Consider the following 18588-nt stretch of genomic DNA (forward strand, 5'->3'; position numbering starts at 1 on the left):
GTAAAACTGATTATTTGAATTACGGGGTCAAGCTGCACAAACAAACATTTGAATTTCACTGTTAGCTGCACAAACTAAAACTGATTATTTGAATTGTACTGTTAAAAATAAAACTGATTATTTAAATTGTAAAACTGATTATTTGAATTAGCACTGTTAGCTGCACAAACTAAAACTGATTATTTGAATTACACTTTTAAAACTGATTATTTGAATGCATGCACAAACTAAAATGAAAATATGAACACAAACTAAAACTGATTATTTGCGGTCACTGGCTGCACAAACTAAAACTGATTATTTGAATTGCTCTGCACAAACTAAAAGATTATTTGAATTACATTTAATTTGAATTTGGCACAAACAAAAATAACTGTTAGCTGCACAAACTAAAACTGATTATTTGAATTACGGGGTCACTGTTAGCTGCACAAACAAGGATCTTTTGGGTGTGTTTTTTTTTCCGGCGCTTGGCGAATCATATAGGGTGAGTTCACCATACATCGGACACATATAAATCAGTTTGTTACCGATTGTGTTTGTCATGATAAAAATACCCCACAAATGCTGCATATTTTACATTGAATCGAAATTTATGATTTTGCAATTTTCAGAGTTATGGTTCTTTTAAATTCGACTTGTCCAACCCATCAAAAAAGTCACTGTAGTCAATTATTTCACCGTACATCGGACACAAATTGCATCGGACACTTTTTTTTTCATACAAACAGCTGACAGCTGTTTTTTTATTTTCAGTCAAAATACAAGTTATTGATATATGACGCCTGGAATTTGACTCAATTTATTTCTACAAACCAGAGTATGATAAACCATGAGAGAAACTAAAACTGATTATTTGAATTACGATGTATCTTGGTCACTGTTAAAGTTATTTCTGCACAAACAAGGAACTTTTGGGTATTTCTTCATGGTGAATTCTTTATTTCCGGCGCTTGGCGAATCATATATACTAGCTTGTGCGGATTAGCAAAACATGCATATCAAAGAAAAACAGATGGATTAACAGTTCTGACATTCTCTGTTTTATAATCTTATCTTCATCTACATTTGTGGAACATTCGGCTCTCAAAGATGAACAAACCGAAGCGACTTGGTTCTGTCAACGCTGGGGTTTGAGCGCCATTTTCTCCAGCCCACACGCGAGTAACTCCGAACAAGAGAAACTTAAGAATCCCAGCTCTAGTTATATGGTTATGCAGTTTTGGACTCTAAAACCTGAACTATCTGCCTATACCTTTACACAAAATAAAGAGTTTAATTCCAACAGTAACAGATTGGTTACTTTATTTTCTTATAATTTTAAAAAGTACTATGGATGAAAAATAGCAAAAAAAAAAACATCAAACAAAAAAAAAATTAGAATTTTTTTTTTAAAAAAAGCTGAAAATAAAAAAAAAACATCGATTGATCTCAAAATAATACCGAAACAAATTTTTGGAGAGTGCATGAACACGGGCCCCCTTTGGTTCAGCTGCCTAGGAGGAGTAAGTATCCTTTGCCGACTGTTCAAACCAAAACATGCTTATCACAGATCTTGACTTTCCTAAACCATAAGCATCGCATTCAAAAATACAGTTTTCAGCCCAAATAAAATGTAAAAAATTGAAAAAAGATGCTAAAAGTCATGTTGCGGAATTTAATTTTTTTGCCAAATAAAAATTCAAGTCGTTGAATGTATGTTTGCAAAAGAAAAATGACGTTAAGAAATCTCGGGTAAATATACTGCAGATCTTTCTTTTTCAAATAAAATAAATAAATTGAATTTAATAAATTAATTCATTGATTAAAATTAATGAATATTTGCAAATACATATATAGTCTTGTTGCAGTATTTTATTTTGCCAGTGACAAAAAGTACCAAAGTCGCAGATTTTTATATTACATGTACGAACAACAAAACCTTAAAAAGCAAAAACCAATGAAACATAATAAAACTTAACGTAAAATGATGCTTGCTAATGCTTTAAAACCAGCACTAATTTGGACTCAAAGCATACATGGAAGCTACTAGAGGGTGCAGAAGTAGGACATTTTCCCAATTTCCTCAATTATGGTGGAACTGCATCATATTTGAGAAACTTTTCTCTTTGGAAAACATACAGCACAAGCTTGCCTATATCTGAGATTTTTACACATAAACTGCGTCTGATACTAGTGTATAAAATATATAAATTTGGTAGATAGCCAAGCTTGTGCTCAATGTTTTCCGAAACAAAATGTGCTGCAAAATCGATGAAAATTTGCATAAAAATGAGAGAATTCGAAAATTTACCCGATTTCTGGCCTCTCTGTGACCTCTGTGTATTCCAAAACTTGGAACCAATACTCATTTTGTGACAGGGGTGACAACGGCTTTTTATGGATGAAGTGTTGTTTCGTTCTGAAAGACAGAATCAGGGACCAGAAAGGGATCTTAACCTATCTTGTCCTTTCTTGCAGGTATGTCAAAACTCCATGGTCAAGGTCAGGATGTTTAATTTGTTGGTACCTAAAGAGAGGGTTTGTCACAAGGAATGCATCTGTGATAATGAAAGTCCTAGCACTCATTAATTGTTCAGAAGATATGTTCCAAAAGTAGATCAAACTCAAAGATCAAGATTGAAGGATTAAGGAAAGAGTGCGACATCTGAAATATACCCTAGTTCCAACCCTTCAGAGGTTTTGAAAGTTAAGGTGTAGTAAAGCTCAAGTAGGCATGGTATAGCATTGGAATTTTTATAAAACATAAACCAAATAAAAAGAAACAAAAATGCAAAATGATTAATATGCCAAAAACAAAATTAAAGGTGCAAGGACAAAATTTGACATGCTGCAGATTTTCAACATAGCAAAGACAAAAATATCTACCGGGGTAAGTAGTTATATTATTGATTTATTTTTTTTTTTAAACGTGAACCAGAAATTAAATATAAAATGTTTCAGATTCTTAATTTGCCAAAAACAAAATAAATAAATGCAATTAACAGGTCAAGATGGCTGTGCATGTTTCACTTATCAGATTTTAGGATTGTCTATCTTCTTAAAACACATTTCGAAAGATTTAACAAAGATATTTCAACTGATAATAAGAAAGGAAGTGTTTCCTATTCCCCGGGGTCTAATGACATTCAAGACAGTGTAGGCATAGACGACGTCAATGTATATCAGCTAAATACCTCATTAAAGTTCCTTTATTTCAAGAAAAGGAAGTTGCAAATTATTCATTGATCTGGACTGTCAGCAAAAACAGGGGATCCGAGACCCTTTTCACAAAAAAATCTTACGATTCACCTCTCTGTAATTTTTTTTTATTTCATTATGATTTATTTCTAAATAATTAGTTAAATTTTATAGAAAAGTAAGATTTTTGTAACTTAGATACTTGTAGAATGAGGGGAGCATTTTTATGTTCACTTTTTTTAGATGCAGATAAAGCTTATGATGGCTTACACGTCTTGGCAGACTCGTGTAAGTGATGTTCATCACGTGCAGGCGCGTAATCTCAGAGGACACTCTGATTCCCCCAAATTATTCAGGGGTTAGCTATCATAGAGTCCCCTCCCGCCCTATTGTAATCTAGCTTTAGACGCACGGTGAAACCCTATCATGATTAAACTGTTCCTGATGACATACACAATCATATTATACATTATGAACTTCTCTCAAAGCTATTTTGTTTCAAAAATTCTTTTCAACGTCGATGAAAACACCAAATTAAGACGTTTCTGAAATGATTAAGGGTTACCTGTAAAATGCTTAACTGGCAAACATTATCCTATATCTTCTGTTTTATGAGATGTAGAGACTTGTTATTTTCGGTTTTCTGAAATTTGATATCCTATATTCAACATGCTATAATTTTTATGATTTTGCAAGGAATCTACCTATTCTCTTTGAAATTAAGACACGAAAATATATAAAATATTCAAAAGGTCGCAAACTTTACAAAGGCATTTTTCTCTCGTGTTTTAATTCAGATTTTACAAAGATATTATTATGTCTTGTTTCCCTTCACTTGTGGTTTATATTAAATTTCTTATTTATGATAAGCTAACAATAAGATTTTATGCAATAACATAGCTTTAAAAAATTTTTCTCAAAATTTCTTTTTATCTTTGCTTCAAGAGAGCATATTGTGATAAAATAAATACTGCTATATGCAATTGAAAATTCATACATTGTTCCACGAAAATTACAGGACTAAGAGGAGTCCTTATTTTGATGAAATAATTTTTTAGTGTAGAAATAAGAAAGTTTTTTATATTAAAGTTTTAATTTTAAAAAATTCCAATGTTTTGCTTAGATTTTCGGGAAAAAAAATCAACCACATTGAAATCATCTCGAGGAAAAAAATTATTCTTTTCTATTTAACCGGGAAAAGAAAATTCTGTAAAGCCATTATCCTTGATAATCCTTTATTACATCTCCAGGTTAAAATCTTTGGAATTCCATTAAAATATCATATAAACAATTAGCATGCTAAAGAAGTAATGTATTTGCACGAATCTCGTTAAAAATGTGCTATTTGATACAATGCATATTTCATTTACCCACAATATTTTGTGTTTCAACATTTTTGTCTCGCAAATTGATATCAGAATACGTGCACACCTTCTAATCATTCCTCCCTCTAAATATATATAATCTATTGTATAAAAATGGAAACTTGATTTACAGAATAAATAAATGTTATAATTGGCTCAAATGGAGCAGGGCTTCAATGAAGTAATAATAACACTCTCTTTTTTATTTGAAACAGCTGCAAAAGTACTGTGTGTAAATACTGTTTTAATTTGGTCTGAGGAAATTTCTTTTTTTTTCAAATATTTACTTGAACTCAATCAAAAAATTTCCTAATCACAAAAGGGTATACCAATATAATTAAAAGATAAATTCAAGACGAAAAAATACGAGATAACCTTGACTCCCTTTGGTTACAGGTGGAATACATGTTCCTGGCCAAAGTAAATACGAAGAGCTGTAATTTAGTTTTAATTGTTAGCAATGTATCGTTACGCCCCCTTTATCGTCAATTGAAATGAAATTAATTTCACGTGTATCGTTTCTCTACTTCGGAAGAACACCCCTTTAATATAAGAAAAAGTATAACAACGGAGCACGAGCACTTCTTAGCAGGGAGATAACGCCTGGATCTAAATCCCTCGCAGTCGGATGTTAAACCACGAACTTGAAACTTTAATGGGATTTCAAATGCAAATTTAGTCGGTGATGGATTAAAATCTTTAATCCACAATAGCTCTATCTGCTGAGGAAAAGGGGGAAACCACCCCGTATCTTTCATCCATAGGTGAGGATCAGCCGCACACCTTGTCTATAGGTGTAAATACTCAAGTCTTTGACATAAAGTTTACTTATTCGGTGGATTTACAATGTGCATGAGCTGCAAGAAGTCGTTTTATTTTCACTTTAACAATCGTTTGGTCCAATAAGTGACTTCCCAGTGATAATACGACAATAATATATAGTACTATACATATCACGTGGTGTCTAGCGGGAGGAACAAAGAATGAGTTTTTTCTTATCACCTAAAGAACAGCATACCTGTTAATGCGTGGAATTTAGATAAAAAAGAAAATAATAAATTCTAAATTAAAATTCAGGTGGAATCCACATTCAATGGACAGTTAAAATGCGAAAGGCGACGTGAGAACATCTTATACTCAGTGAAAGTTTTCCTCTAAAATTATAATTAATGGTTATCTTTAACTATATAGGATAAAACGAACCTAAAATTCTGGATTGGATTTTAATGCTAGAAATAAAATGCTAATTTAGAAATCAATACTGTCGCCTGGTGTATATTTCATTTTGTTACAAGACACAGGAGTTATTGCATGTGGTAGTAAACTACCTGGAATTGGTGAAAAGAGGGTGCTCTGTGCGGATTTCTTTTACTTAATGATGAAAATTAATCACTTATCATGTCGAGAATAGTGGCTATCAATTTCTTGGATCATTCGTTGTAAATTTCTGAAGACGGAATATATTTTTGGGACCCGCCTATGATTTAGCTGCGATCAGGTAGGTCTTTTTAGTTAGATAATTATGTATTTTTAAAAGCGGAGAAACGTTTTTGGAGCTTAAAATATTGTTGAGATTTATCAGGTCTGACTGTACTCAGCAACTTTCTTAAATTTTATGCAGACAGACAAAAGAAAAACATCGATCACTATCTCTTATAATTTGTACTTAGTGCATAATTTGTATGCACGTTAAACAACTGTTTCCTTCCTTTGCATAAACAGAGGTACCCTATTTGCTTTATTTATATACATGGCTCGTTCAATTCTGTTGTGTTGCCAACGATATTTCTGATAAAAATCACTTGTTCCCCGTCATATTTTGAAGATTTAGGAGTGGTATATAAATTGAGTGTCTTCATTGCGATCTCTATCTTTGACGCTCTTTCTAAGGACAATGTTCACCTATCGTATTTCTCTGCATTTATAATGAACTATATCTGCTTTTTAGCTATTTATTGATCAGCTTTTATCATTTTGGTTGTAAGCACTTTTTTTGCATATTTTTCATGGACTATTTACAGTTGTAACAGTTATCAACGTGTCTAAGCTACATTTAGAGGGACACGGACGTTGTTAGATATATTATCAAGGGGAGACAATGCAAGATGCATTCCATTGTTCATTAATTAACAATATATGGCGCATTAGAATACTACTTTGTCAACAAAAGAGGCAACAAAAAAGACAGTATTTCTCTTCTGAAGCTTTGTATACTAGTTTTTTTGTTACATAGTAGGAGTGTGGCCTGTCTAACTAATGGAAATGTATAGGAGCCCTAATGTTTCTGACGTTTAAGACAAATTATAAGCTACAGGCCACACAAACCCTCAGCTTGACTCAAAAGATTTAATTTAAGAAAAATTGCTTGCAAAATGGCATGGCGTTATATCAAAGTGCACTAGGTTTATTTTCTGTAGGTTCTCATATATATAGTAAGTTGTGAAATTTATTATGTAATGTTGATATTATTTCTACAATAAATATCGCATATCACACTATCACACTCTCAGGCATTACTAATGAAGTTTATAAGTGATTAAATTAAGTTACCATATTCTTACATACTTTTCCACATCCTGAAAAACAGTTAGAAAGAATGTTTAATGTTACAATGTACATACGCTCAAAACAGCTCAGCAAAGTTTTCACATAGTTTCTGTAAGCAATGACGTTTTATTTGACGATTAGTTTCTAATTTAGCATTTATTTAATGTTATTTTGAACACCCTATTGTCACAGGTGGGGATATGTCTTGGGGTAAATAACCGATTAATTCTAGTTTTCCCACATTCTTCTGACAAGGGGGTACAAAAACATAGGAAGACGACAACATTGGATTCGTGACATAACTTAAACTGAGGGTTACTAGATGTACTCTTCAATAATTCGCACACCTGTGCGTGTCCGAATTTGCGTGTCCTCGAATCTTGAAACCAATAATATGATATTTGTACTTATCTCCATGTAACTCCTAATGATAGTCCATCGGCTCCAACCTTTTATAGAGACGTAATCATACCGTAAGGAATACCACCTAGACAAATTAATTACAAGAAGACTTCATTTGTCACTTGCTGTAAGTATTAAGGGAGATTACAGGGTCAAACAAGGTATTCCCAGGACAATGTATCATTTTTCGTATTTTTTTATGCAAACATTACTATTTTTTATAAGCTTCATCTCAGCTGATTTGGGGTTTCAAAATAATTGAAATATCTCAAGTTTACGTAATCTTAAGACAGGGGCACAATTAGTTACCTTGCTTTTAAAATTCGTTCAAATTTCCTGGTAACTTGGAGTGACTATGTACCATGCGGGTGTGAAAGTGCTTTAGTCCGACACTGCAGTTAATTAATTGACACCCATGCTTAAACCCTGGTCCTCAAAAAATTAATTTTCATGAAAGAATATCATTTGAATATTGACCTAGTCTTAAAGAATTCAAAGTACGTATGATATATCATTTTATTCACACATGGCAAACATTAAAGGTACACATGTATTTCAAAATGAATGCTATGATCAAATGGGTAGATGAAGATATGTATACCTAAGTTTCTAATACAATATAAAAGTGCTTTGTGACTGCGTATGTGCTTTAGAAGTGTTTGAAAAGACAAGTGTATGTACTTTAGAAAACTTTTCAAAAATATGAAATATAACCCTTAATATATATCGGTGAATATGTCTAAAGCAATTTATATTTAATTTAGTTATGATGCTTTGACATTTTTATGTAAGCAATGAGTCAATATATATTAGTTTCTTGTATAACCAAAATTTTAGTCCTTTAAGGTATTCTACATAGACAAACTCGTCACAATGCCTCGAAAACTTTTAAGTCTTGAAATACATGTAAAATTGTCGGAAGCAATATTTGTGTGGGTTATGATCTGCATGGCATTTTTATAACAGTTAACACGTCTGCTTTCTAATCTGGAGCCAAAATTTAACAATAAACAATGATTAATTTCATTCAATCGGTTTTAACTGACCATAAAAGGCCAAAGGGTTTTTTTTTGTTTACAGAGTATCAATTAGGAACAGTAACACTGCTTTATAAATAGTTTTGTAGCATTTATCTTATTGATGAGCAGGAAGGGAGGGCTTAAGGCGTAAATCGCCCATATCTTTTTGAGAAATCCGCAGATAACCTATCAAAAACTTCACCCGACCTAGGCTCGGAATAACACAAGGAAAGATAATCTTAAATCCGAAGGACAAAAGAAAGACCCAGTCAGTAATCCTACTCAGTGCAATTGTTTTTCTGCAAATAAATTTTATTTTTTATTTAGGAGAGAAACGGGACACCTAGTACGCATTAAAACAGATTTTGTTATCAAAGATAACGAGTTGACATCAACTTAACGCAGTTGAACCACCTTGACTGTACTTTGTAGATTTATTGTGCAGTTGACGATGCCATAAGTCGAGTCTAGCAATGGAAAACCTAAAATTTACGGCGCCTTTTACCCGATTTCGTATGTGGGATTTTTTTTCTTTCAGCAGAAAGGTGCGAAGTGTAAATACGATACGATTTTCCCGATACTGTCTCCTGATAAACTCAGCTATATAATTGTTACAACTTTAAACATCTAGGAGTCTGTTTTCAGTCTGGTTAGAAGGCCTACTGTGCGTTCTGAGATAATATCTGAATTAATAATATTCAAAAAGTTATAGTCTTCCTGATATCTGAATAATTTATTGCTTATAAATTGTTGATAACATAGTTACACTTAAATTGCTTAATATATACATGTACATTAAACAAAGTTTAAAATGGGTATTTTTATTTGTTTAATAGTTTTCTCCCATTTTAAAAAAAATTATACAGAACACAGTGGACTAAAACAATCCCCCAAAGCACTGATAAATATTACTGAAGATATTAAGATAATTTTAAAATACATATAATATATATGTATAACCGAGCGGCCCAAATTCCAGTTCTTGCCGACAGAATCCCGGTCAAGTCCAGACTTAGTCACCTCTGGGTGTCATTTCTTACGCCTTGGCGGATAAATCTCTAAATCCCCAATCTCCGCTAATTACTCCCGATATTCCTCCGCGTGCTTCTCGTTCCTAAGTGTCTATCAATGGGTTTAAAAATGTGTTTTTCAATCTGAGTGTCATACACTAGTTATTTGTTTGTTTTATTGACATTTTTGTACTTCTATTTGAATTTTATTAAGTTATTCATGAACGGGAAGATTTATGCATTGCACGGAAACAGCGTCTAGTTCATCAAAATCAAATTCTAAAGGTTGTAAATTGAATATGATGATCACCGTCTCTTGTCCGTTGCATAATCTGGATTGCACAACGGTAAATAAAAATTCCTTTGATTTTATAATTATATTTGCTTTGAACCAGCGGGTAAAAATGTTATCACGTCATCAATAAATAACCGGTGTTAATTATAAGAATTTAGTTTATCTCTGAATTTAACTTTTTTCTTGAAACTTTAAACTCACGACATTTATTGATAAAATCTGCAACTGTGATGTACACCGAATATTCCAACAGAAAATATGCAAATCAATTTAGGGAATGGGATATAAATATTAGACGTACATTTCTAGAGTTTCTGCTGCAATTTTTCCATTCAAGTTGCGTTTTCCAAATATTTTACAAGAAAATAAGAAAATAGCCTTTGGCCATGTCTCGTGTAATGTATTTTATCTTAATGAACTTTTTTCACTCCGTTGGTTGTGTTTTGCTAGCTTCACACTTTTCCCGTTGTATGAGTGTTTACTGAAGTCCAGGGTACAGCCTTCTTGTTAAACCCTGGGCAAACCATTGTTTATCCAAACACCAATATTTGTAATGTAATACCAACAGTAAGGTGTTGACGGGATCAAGCAAAAATTTCAAACTCATTCAAGAGTTTACACCGCATAAAAGAGAGACTGAAAAAACTGCCCCTCTTTTCGTTAATTCCGGATTAAAACCAAACCAATTAGACGAACACATTTTTACTCGAGACGTTGGCAAAGCCTAGGCCTGCTTCGGGTGACTTCTGGATTTCTTAATTCCATTACAATATATCCTTTCATTTCTACAGGCTGTCTTTAAGAGTGAGCGTTTAGAGAGCAATGATCGACAGGACTATTTGACATGACCTATAGATGAAGAACCCAGTGTGACAATGTGGAGGATAGAATACCCTTAATTTCGTTCATCTTTGATTCATTTGAAAGCAAAGCAAGATGGATTTCGAAGTTTGGATTTTACTGTTGTTTTTCCTAACATCAAATGCTCAGATTCTTGTAAGTAAAAAAGAATTATCAGTGAACATAGGACGAAATGTTTTCTTAAGGAAGGACGACTTAGTGTTTGTGGACACCGCAAAGAAGAGCGAGTGCCGAGTGGAGGTGGTCCAAAACGACCCCATCACCCAGCGAGTCGGACAAGTCCGGCCCATTGTGAGTTTTTACCTTTTTGTTTTCAATGACTGTGTTAATATTTAATTGAAAAACTACAGTTATTATTAATTTAAACATCTAAGGGAAAAAATCAAGTTTAAGATAACTCATTGCAGCTTTTTTAAAAAAAAATAAAGGCTGCAAAGGCACAATTCTTCTTAAATTTTTGAGATTTCGAGGAAATGGAAGCCGGGAAGGTTTGAATATTTTTTTGCGTTTAGAAAGGTCAAAATCTAATGTAAAAGACAGTATATTGACAAAGATACAAACAGAACAATCGTTCACTTAAGCCAAAGTGTCGCATAAAAATTTCAAAGATTTGATTAATGATTGCAATAACTCAATTTGAAGCTTTTTAAATGAAACACATACCACCTTTTACTCGATTCACTAATGTGTTAGGGATCAATTCTAGCGACTCGAGGGTTATCTATTACGAATACCGTAATTTTGATCCTAATCTCTGTAAGACGTGTGATAATTTTGATTTTATCAACCCAAAATCTGCCGATATCATGCACGTGTATTGTACACCAGATGCAAAGGTTATCACCTGGATAGAAAACCGATCCCGTATACAGTAGTACAATGGGGACTTCGATCCCGATTTACATCATTCTAACTTGATGACGTTCCTAATGATATTGAAGACAGTGTAATAAGACAGAGAACATAAAGAACCCAATAAAGTTGACAGAAGATTCACAATAATTGTCAGACATCTGCGACATTAAGGGTTGTTGTGACCCAACTCAATGTACGCAAAAGTAAACCAGTTCCACAGTTATAATAATGAGCTCTTCTTCCCTTTCATCATCTCTGATAGACAGTCTTACTTACAGAATGTCACTTTAGAAGGGATATATTAAATTTCCTTTTTTGGGTCATTTCTTTCATACTTTGTATCATTTTCTGTAATTGTCTGTAAATTGCCTTTCTGGTATCCGTTGTTAATCACCGTGCCTAGTTTTTGTGAGTTATTGAGACAGAGATACAGGGTAGCGTTTGTCTCTCTCTGGAGCAGGTCGTCCGATTCATGTCTAGAATTCTCTTGGTCGTTTTCTTCACACGCACGTAAATGTCGTCTAAATTGTGTTTTATATTCCGAGGTTGAAAATTAAAACCCAGTATTCAAAGTCGGTCTTTGTTTATTTTTCAAATATACCCTGGAGCATCCAAATCGGTTAATAACTCTAATTTACATCAGATATGACTTTCAATATTTTTAATGTTATCAAAATAAATACTTCAAAATGACTTTGCACTGTTAGAGAATTATCGAATAGCTTATACCAGAAGTTTACACCCTTGCAGTGTATCAACCTTGATCGCGTTTATTAGAAAAAGAAATGAACAATAGCCAGAATTAAATTGGTGCAAGCCAATGCAATTATATTTTTTACACATGGGCATATGTCTTAATCCTCTTATAGAAGAAAATTCTCCGAGTCTTGTTGCAATCTCGTTAACGTTTTTTTGTTGGACATCTCGTTACCGTCTTACATTGCTGGAAGCTTGTAGCAGCCACAGGTGTTGTTCCATCGCTAGACAAAAAAGTAAGACATCTCATACCGGTCAGACAAGAGAAAAAATCCAATCTCTTTCAAGTCCACCAATAGTTGAAACGAAGGATCCAATTTATTTGAGAATTCACGCTCTTGTTTGGAGAAGAGGCTTTCTCTCCTCGGCAGAGATTTTCAATCATACAGAAGAATAGTGAACCTTTTAATTAAGATATTTCAGAAGTTTGCAGATTTTTCCAATTTTCAGATTTTCCGACTAGATAGGTTGTCGACAGAGCTGTAATAGAATTTTCATGTGTAGAGACCAATGTTTTATAAAATAAAAAGCCAGCCATGTTTACCGATTCAAAGCGTGCTTTATTGGTGACATTCCGTAATGGATTGATCTATTGTCTTATAATTGTAATGATAATGCAGTGATATTGGATAACAATAACGCAAAAAGCTTTCTGTGAAAATTACATCATTAATTAAACCACTATTCATTAAAATCATTAGAACTGCATATTTAGCAATGTAATTGCATTAGTCAGAATTTCGATTTTAAGAGCCCTTTAGATTTGCCTGTATATACCAAAGTCTTGTGTGTTGAAGCAGATTGTTAGTCTTCCACTTGCAATCGGTGACATCCCAGTATTAGTGAAATATTCTTGAAAGGCCATAAAGCCAAGTCTTTTACTAAGGCAATGTTAATGTTTATGTAAAGTTATGGCAGGGAAAAATATTTCTGAGCTTGGTGGCATTTTTGATATGTTTTACAATGAAATATGTATCAAGCTCAAAGTCATTAAACAATACAAATCAGGAGCAGAGCAAACACGGACCTCTAAAAAACAGCAGCATCCCTTGCGGACCGGACATATCCGCCGTGTGTTCGGTCAAGGATCCTTGTCAAATATACATTTGAAACTTCATATTATGTTTAAAAAAAATTTGAAAAGAAAGATAAACTTGTGTGCAAATAACTTAATGCATTTATTTGCATGTTAACCTCTTCTGTGATTTATTCTGTCATTTCTTACACATGAAGTCTTAAAGTAAAACACAGTTACCCGCTTTCATATCAAGTATATATGAATTATTTAGCATTTAAATTGCAAGAAATGATAGTGTTGAACCAGTCTGAAAATATAGCGTTTACCCAGACCATTGCTTAAAAGGCAATAAAACTGCAATAAATTTTCAAAATGCAAGTCGTGATATAGACATGATAGACGTAAGACGATTATCACATCAAATTTACAGGATAAAGTGATCCGTAGGACCACAAAGCAGCGCTTCTTCCGACGGATATACAATAAGTAATGTATTCTTTGGGTCAAATCCGTATTATTATCCCCGAGTAAAGTAATTCCTTGAGCGATTTGATTCTGCATCGGCTTTTGTGTGATTGTTTATGTTCTTTAAAGGGTGATAAATTTTGCGAATTGCTTTGTCACACTGTCCAACCTTATAAACTTTTAATTGTGAAATTTATATGCAATTTAAGCACTTGCGCTGGTCGCCATGCAGAGAAACTGCATGAGCTGGATTCTTTTTGTGCCAAAACTCTTATACCTGCTAGTTGTTGTATTTCCTAATATCAGTTTTATAATTTATAATTATAACTAATTATTTTTATAATTCGTTGTAGGTTAATACAACAATTGATTACTGAATGTTTACGTTCTAGTTTTATTTTTGATTGTACATATCTTTTCTAATAATCTCGCAACTTAACGTTGTTTATCTGCAATGACGGAAACCATATTCACTATACCTAACACATACATTACTTCTCACTAAAAATTGCTAAAATTAAAGCTAAAGCGAACATTAATTCTGGAAACATTTCAAAGCCAAAATGACGCTTTTTTCAATTAGTGTCATCAATGAATAGACTGCACACCTGGCTTGGTGCATGTGTTCCTGGTCTAGGGGAGTCTGTCATTGAAGGACTCTCCTCGGTAGCTCTACATCTGTAAACTAATTATCACTGTCACTCTAGCTTCTTTCTACACGGCAACTTGATTTACGACCAGGTAGAAAAATAAATAAGACAATGACCCTGCTTTCTTTTATTTTTGTAAGTCATCATTCTCGGACATAAGGTATACAGACCAACCCCGTGGCCGTAGAGTAGATGAACCATTTTTTATCTCTCTCCTTCTAGAGTATAGCAATGTAACAATAACTCCACCCACTGACACTGTACTTTTTAGCAAGATTTCTAAATGCTTTAATTGGTTTTATCTATTTTTTTAAAATTATTGTTCTACCGTGTTTCTTTGCTTTTTTGGCAAAATCCATATAAACCCATTTTTAGCTCATCTTTGGGCTAAGGTGAGCTTTTCTGATAAAAAAAAAATGACTGTTTTCTGCTATTGTCGACGTACAGTCTGAACACTCCAGAACCACTGGGAAGTCTGGGATACTTGTAATTCCTACTTAGCATAGAGTATGGATTCAACAGTTATTCAATATTGATTCGGGTGAACGTTGTGGCCCCTTGGCCTCTTGCTAGAAAATGAAATCTAATAACAACACTCCAACCTGGATAAATCAACAGTACGGATTACATAAACGTCTGTCAATTTATCAATTTATTTCTTGGACAACGGTTTGGATGATATTCTTCAATTTTTTCATTCAAGTGGATGTTATCTGATATACAGATTTTTTTTTAAATGTGAAGTTGTATTAATGAGAAAAGAATTTAGTATGGACCAATGAATGCCTAAGATTCAAAGACTGTAGATTTGCACTAAAATTGAATGTTCTCACCAAGTATAAAATATCTAACAAAATCTAAAAAGAAATTGCTGAACAGTTTTTCTATATCGATAGAGCCGTATTTCAGAGATATTATCAACATTGATAGGCGCAAACAGGAACCGTTAAATAGCATGTCTATGAAAGATGCTGGTCTAAAAATTTATGCTTTTTGTGCAATTAGTCTATTTTCTCTCTAATTGTAGGAGCTATAATAATTAAATGGTGCAAAATGCTCAATTAAAAGCAAACATAATATTTTTTGAGTAGAATTTCTGCAATAAGGAGTCTTGTGAAGTTAATGAGTAGAGCCCTTCACGGGGGTATCTGTCGCGCTCTCTCCTGTTACGTATTGATGAGGGGCAAATCGGCGCTCTGTTGATGCAAATATCGATAAAACATTTGAAGAACCCATCAAATATTGTATGCTTGACGAATAATTAGAAAAATGAGCGCTCTAATCAATATGTATCATTTTCTCAGCGGAAAAAGACGATTTTACATTGATTTCTTATTCCTAGAGACTTCAAATAATCTTCCTTCTTCTGGCTCGACTTAGAGAGGGACACGCTATTCAATGACTTTTGACTTCCGATTGCTTAAGCAGCTTAGGGAATAGTTAGTAAAAAAAATCTAACGAACAATACCCGAGAAAAAGGAAAGGGCGATAAGTATTTTCATTCAAATCTAGTTTTTCACAATGCTTTATAAATATTTAATTTATTTTTTTTTAAATTTTGGAATTCCCTAATTTAAAGTCGGTCAAATTGTATCTTTCAATGATACAGGAATGCATTTTCTTTATATGCTAAAGTTATATATTGGGATATAAAAAAGTTGGTAGCGTTTGTCTAACCGTCTATTTTGAAGACTTCTTATAACTAATAGTCTAACAGTTAAGTGTAAATTATATTTTTCACCAGATAAGCATAGTAAAAAAAAAAAACACTAATATATCAAGCTAAATGATCTTTTCATATTCTTGTGTAATTGAAAAGTAGCGATGCATCAAAATATGACGGTATCCAAATAACTGTGACGATATTAATATATAAAAAAGGTGATTCTCGATCAATAAAAAGGGGTTTGGCAATATTTTTATGAGTTTTGTCGTTATAAAGCTAGATATTAGTATTTAAAAGATGGAATTTAACAGGGAAAGTGAATTCTTTGTGAGAAAGAAATGAGCCATGAATGATATTATTCAAATCCCCAACGACATACATACATGTTTAAGTGAGTATTCGCCGTGATAAGTTTGACAAGGACAGGAAACTAATTTTAAATTTAAAAATTATTATTAGAAAGTCATTACATAGTATTTTTGTTCAAGCCTTCATATTAACTGTAGGGATGATATAGGCACCCTTCATTGTTGGAATGATACAAGCCCCCTTCAATGCGTGTTAAAAACCGCATGCTCCTAACTACAAATATTTTGATTGACTCTTCACTGTACGTAGCACCAGATTTCAAAGGAAAATGCAGATCTTGAGGATATGAATTTTTCTTGTGGAAGAGCTCTTGTAACGCTCGCGCCAACAAGTACGGCGTCTGCGACGTCATTAACGGTCCACTCAGTTATAAGATCGACAGGCACGAGTTCATTGCCAAGATTAACGCCTATTTTACTTCCAAACTTCAAAGGAAAACAAATTTGAACGACAAATGAGAACATTCCTTACATCTAAATTTATAGGATGACAGAGAGGCATTTTTATAAATTCTTGGCGTTTGAATGACACGTTAATCCGTTTTTCAATATGGCGGTTCAGATACTTGTGTCAGTAGATGACACGAATCAAGTACGCCTCGGTGGCTGCCAATCGGGGTGGTCAATTTCAAAACCAGGGGACGCTGGGAACCAGATATATCCTGTCGGATTGCTGTCTTCCTTCACTGCTATACACGTTCTATGCTTTTCATATCTTTACACAGCAACGAAATAAAACCCAATAAAAAAAAATTCCCCTTCCCCAATTCGTTGTCTTTGAGTAGGAGATTGTTCTCAAGATAATTGCGATCTATACCTCTACTAAGTTTGTAATATTTATTTAGTCTGTTAATGAAATGGAAAATTTGATATTAATTAAGAGAGCTGCAATTCACACAAGGGTACAGATCGTGCTTGTTCCAACTTCTGCAACATGCACTTCGTCATCACCCAGCGTTAACAAACGATGTATCTCACCTATTTGAGTGCTACGCCGTTTAGAATGTCAGAGAAAGCATTTGGAAAACTAAAAGGGGGCGTTCGAATGGTCATTATCGACAGACGCAGTGCTTATCAGAAATGCCCCATTAGCAATTGTGAAAAAAGACACCTACCAACTATCACAAATATGTCTGTTCAATATTCCAAGTCGTTTAACATGCGTTTTCAACATTTCTTGAGACTCTCTCTCTCTCTCTCTCTCTCTCTCTCTCTCTCTCTCTCTCTCTCTCTGCTACTGCAAAAGAAGATTTTTTGCTTTTGTAAAACGCATTTCTTATCATTTCAACATGTTCCGTGTCATCTATAAATTATCTCATTCGTTTCAAGTGTTCTTAAATCCATGTTTTTCCAAATTCCAAACATTCCCCCAGGAAAATATTTGAAGATTTTTTTTTCAAAGTGTAATTATTTTCATCACTTTTCGTTTGTTATCTTTTTGTTATTCATGCGGAAATACAAACATAATATTGTTAAAGAGCAACACCTGGTCCTTCACAATGCTAGCATTTGTTGTTAACCCTTAGTAAATCAGACAAAAATCTTCAAGGTATTAAAAAAGAAAAGGCTAAATTAAAAAAAACTATATTTCATACGCGGGGAATAATTCGTAGATATACTTATCCATAATACAATGAATAAAAACGTGTAATTAGTACTACATAAGCAAATGAAAGAAGCACAGCCCTGAATTATTAATTTGCATGTGTATCTGAAGCCTGTTTTACGTCAAATAAGTTAACCATATTTAATCTTTGCTTCTATTATAGATTTTGTATACAATTTACATGTGGATGTTTTTTTTCATTCTTTACGGGGTAAATCTGATAATCAGTTTAAAAGAATTAACCCACAGAAATATCAAAACGCGATCTTTCTGTATTTATTTTCAGAATATTAATTATATGTCGTCATATATCAATATATGTGTGTTAATTTCTCATTCATATATAACTTTTAAAAATACGTGTAGTTTTAGTTTTGCCCGTGCCTAGTACCAAAGCTAAAGCCCCAAATAAAATAGATTCAAGGGAAAGAAAACAGCCGTCACAATTCTCATTTGAAAATTCGGAAAAAGAAACATCTGTTTTGAGATTTTTTTTTCCCAGTGTCATTCAACATTTCTCAATGAT

At 33.2% G+C, this 18588-nt stretch overlaps 1 protein-coding gene across 1 annotated transcript in view; it reads left to right on the top strand.

The window, feature by feature from the left end:
- The first annotated feature begins 5093 nt into the window (after positions 1 to 5093).
- LOC134245176 (FRAS1-related extracellular matrix protein 1-like) overlaps positions 5094 to 18588 on the top strand; it is a 29617-nt gene continuing 16122 nt past the window's right edge. The window contains exons 1-2 of the mRNA XM_062727434.1: positions 5094 to 6042; positions 10609 to 10969. Coding sequence (XP_062583418.1) covers positions 10754 to 10969 — 216 coding nt within the window. The 5' untranslated portion in view covers positions 5094 to 6042; positions 10609 to 10753. The remainder of the gene's footprint in view (positions 6043 to 10608; positions 10970 to 18588) is intronic.

Source organism: Saccostrea cucullata, unplaced genomic scaffold, assembly GCF_032062105.1.
Source record: "Saccostrea cucullata isolate Sc308-1 unplaced genomic scaffold, CSIRO_AGI_Scuc_v1 ctg180, whole genome shotgun sequence".
NCBI lineage: Eukaryota > Metazoa > Mollusca > Bivalvia > Ostreida > Ostreidae > Saccostrea > Saccostrea cuccullata.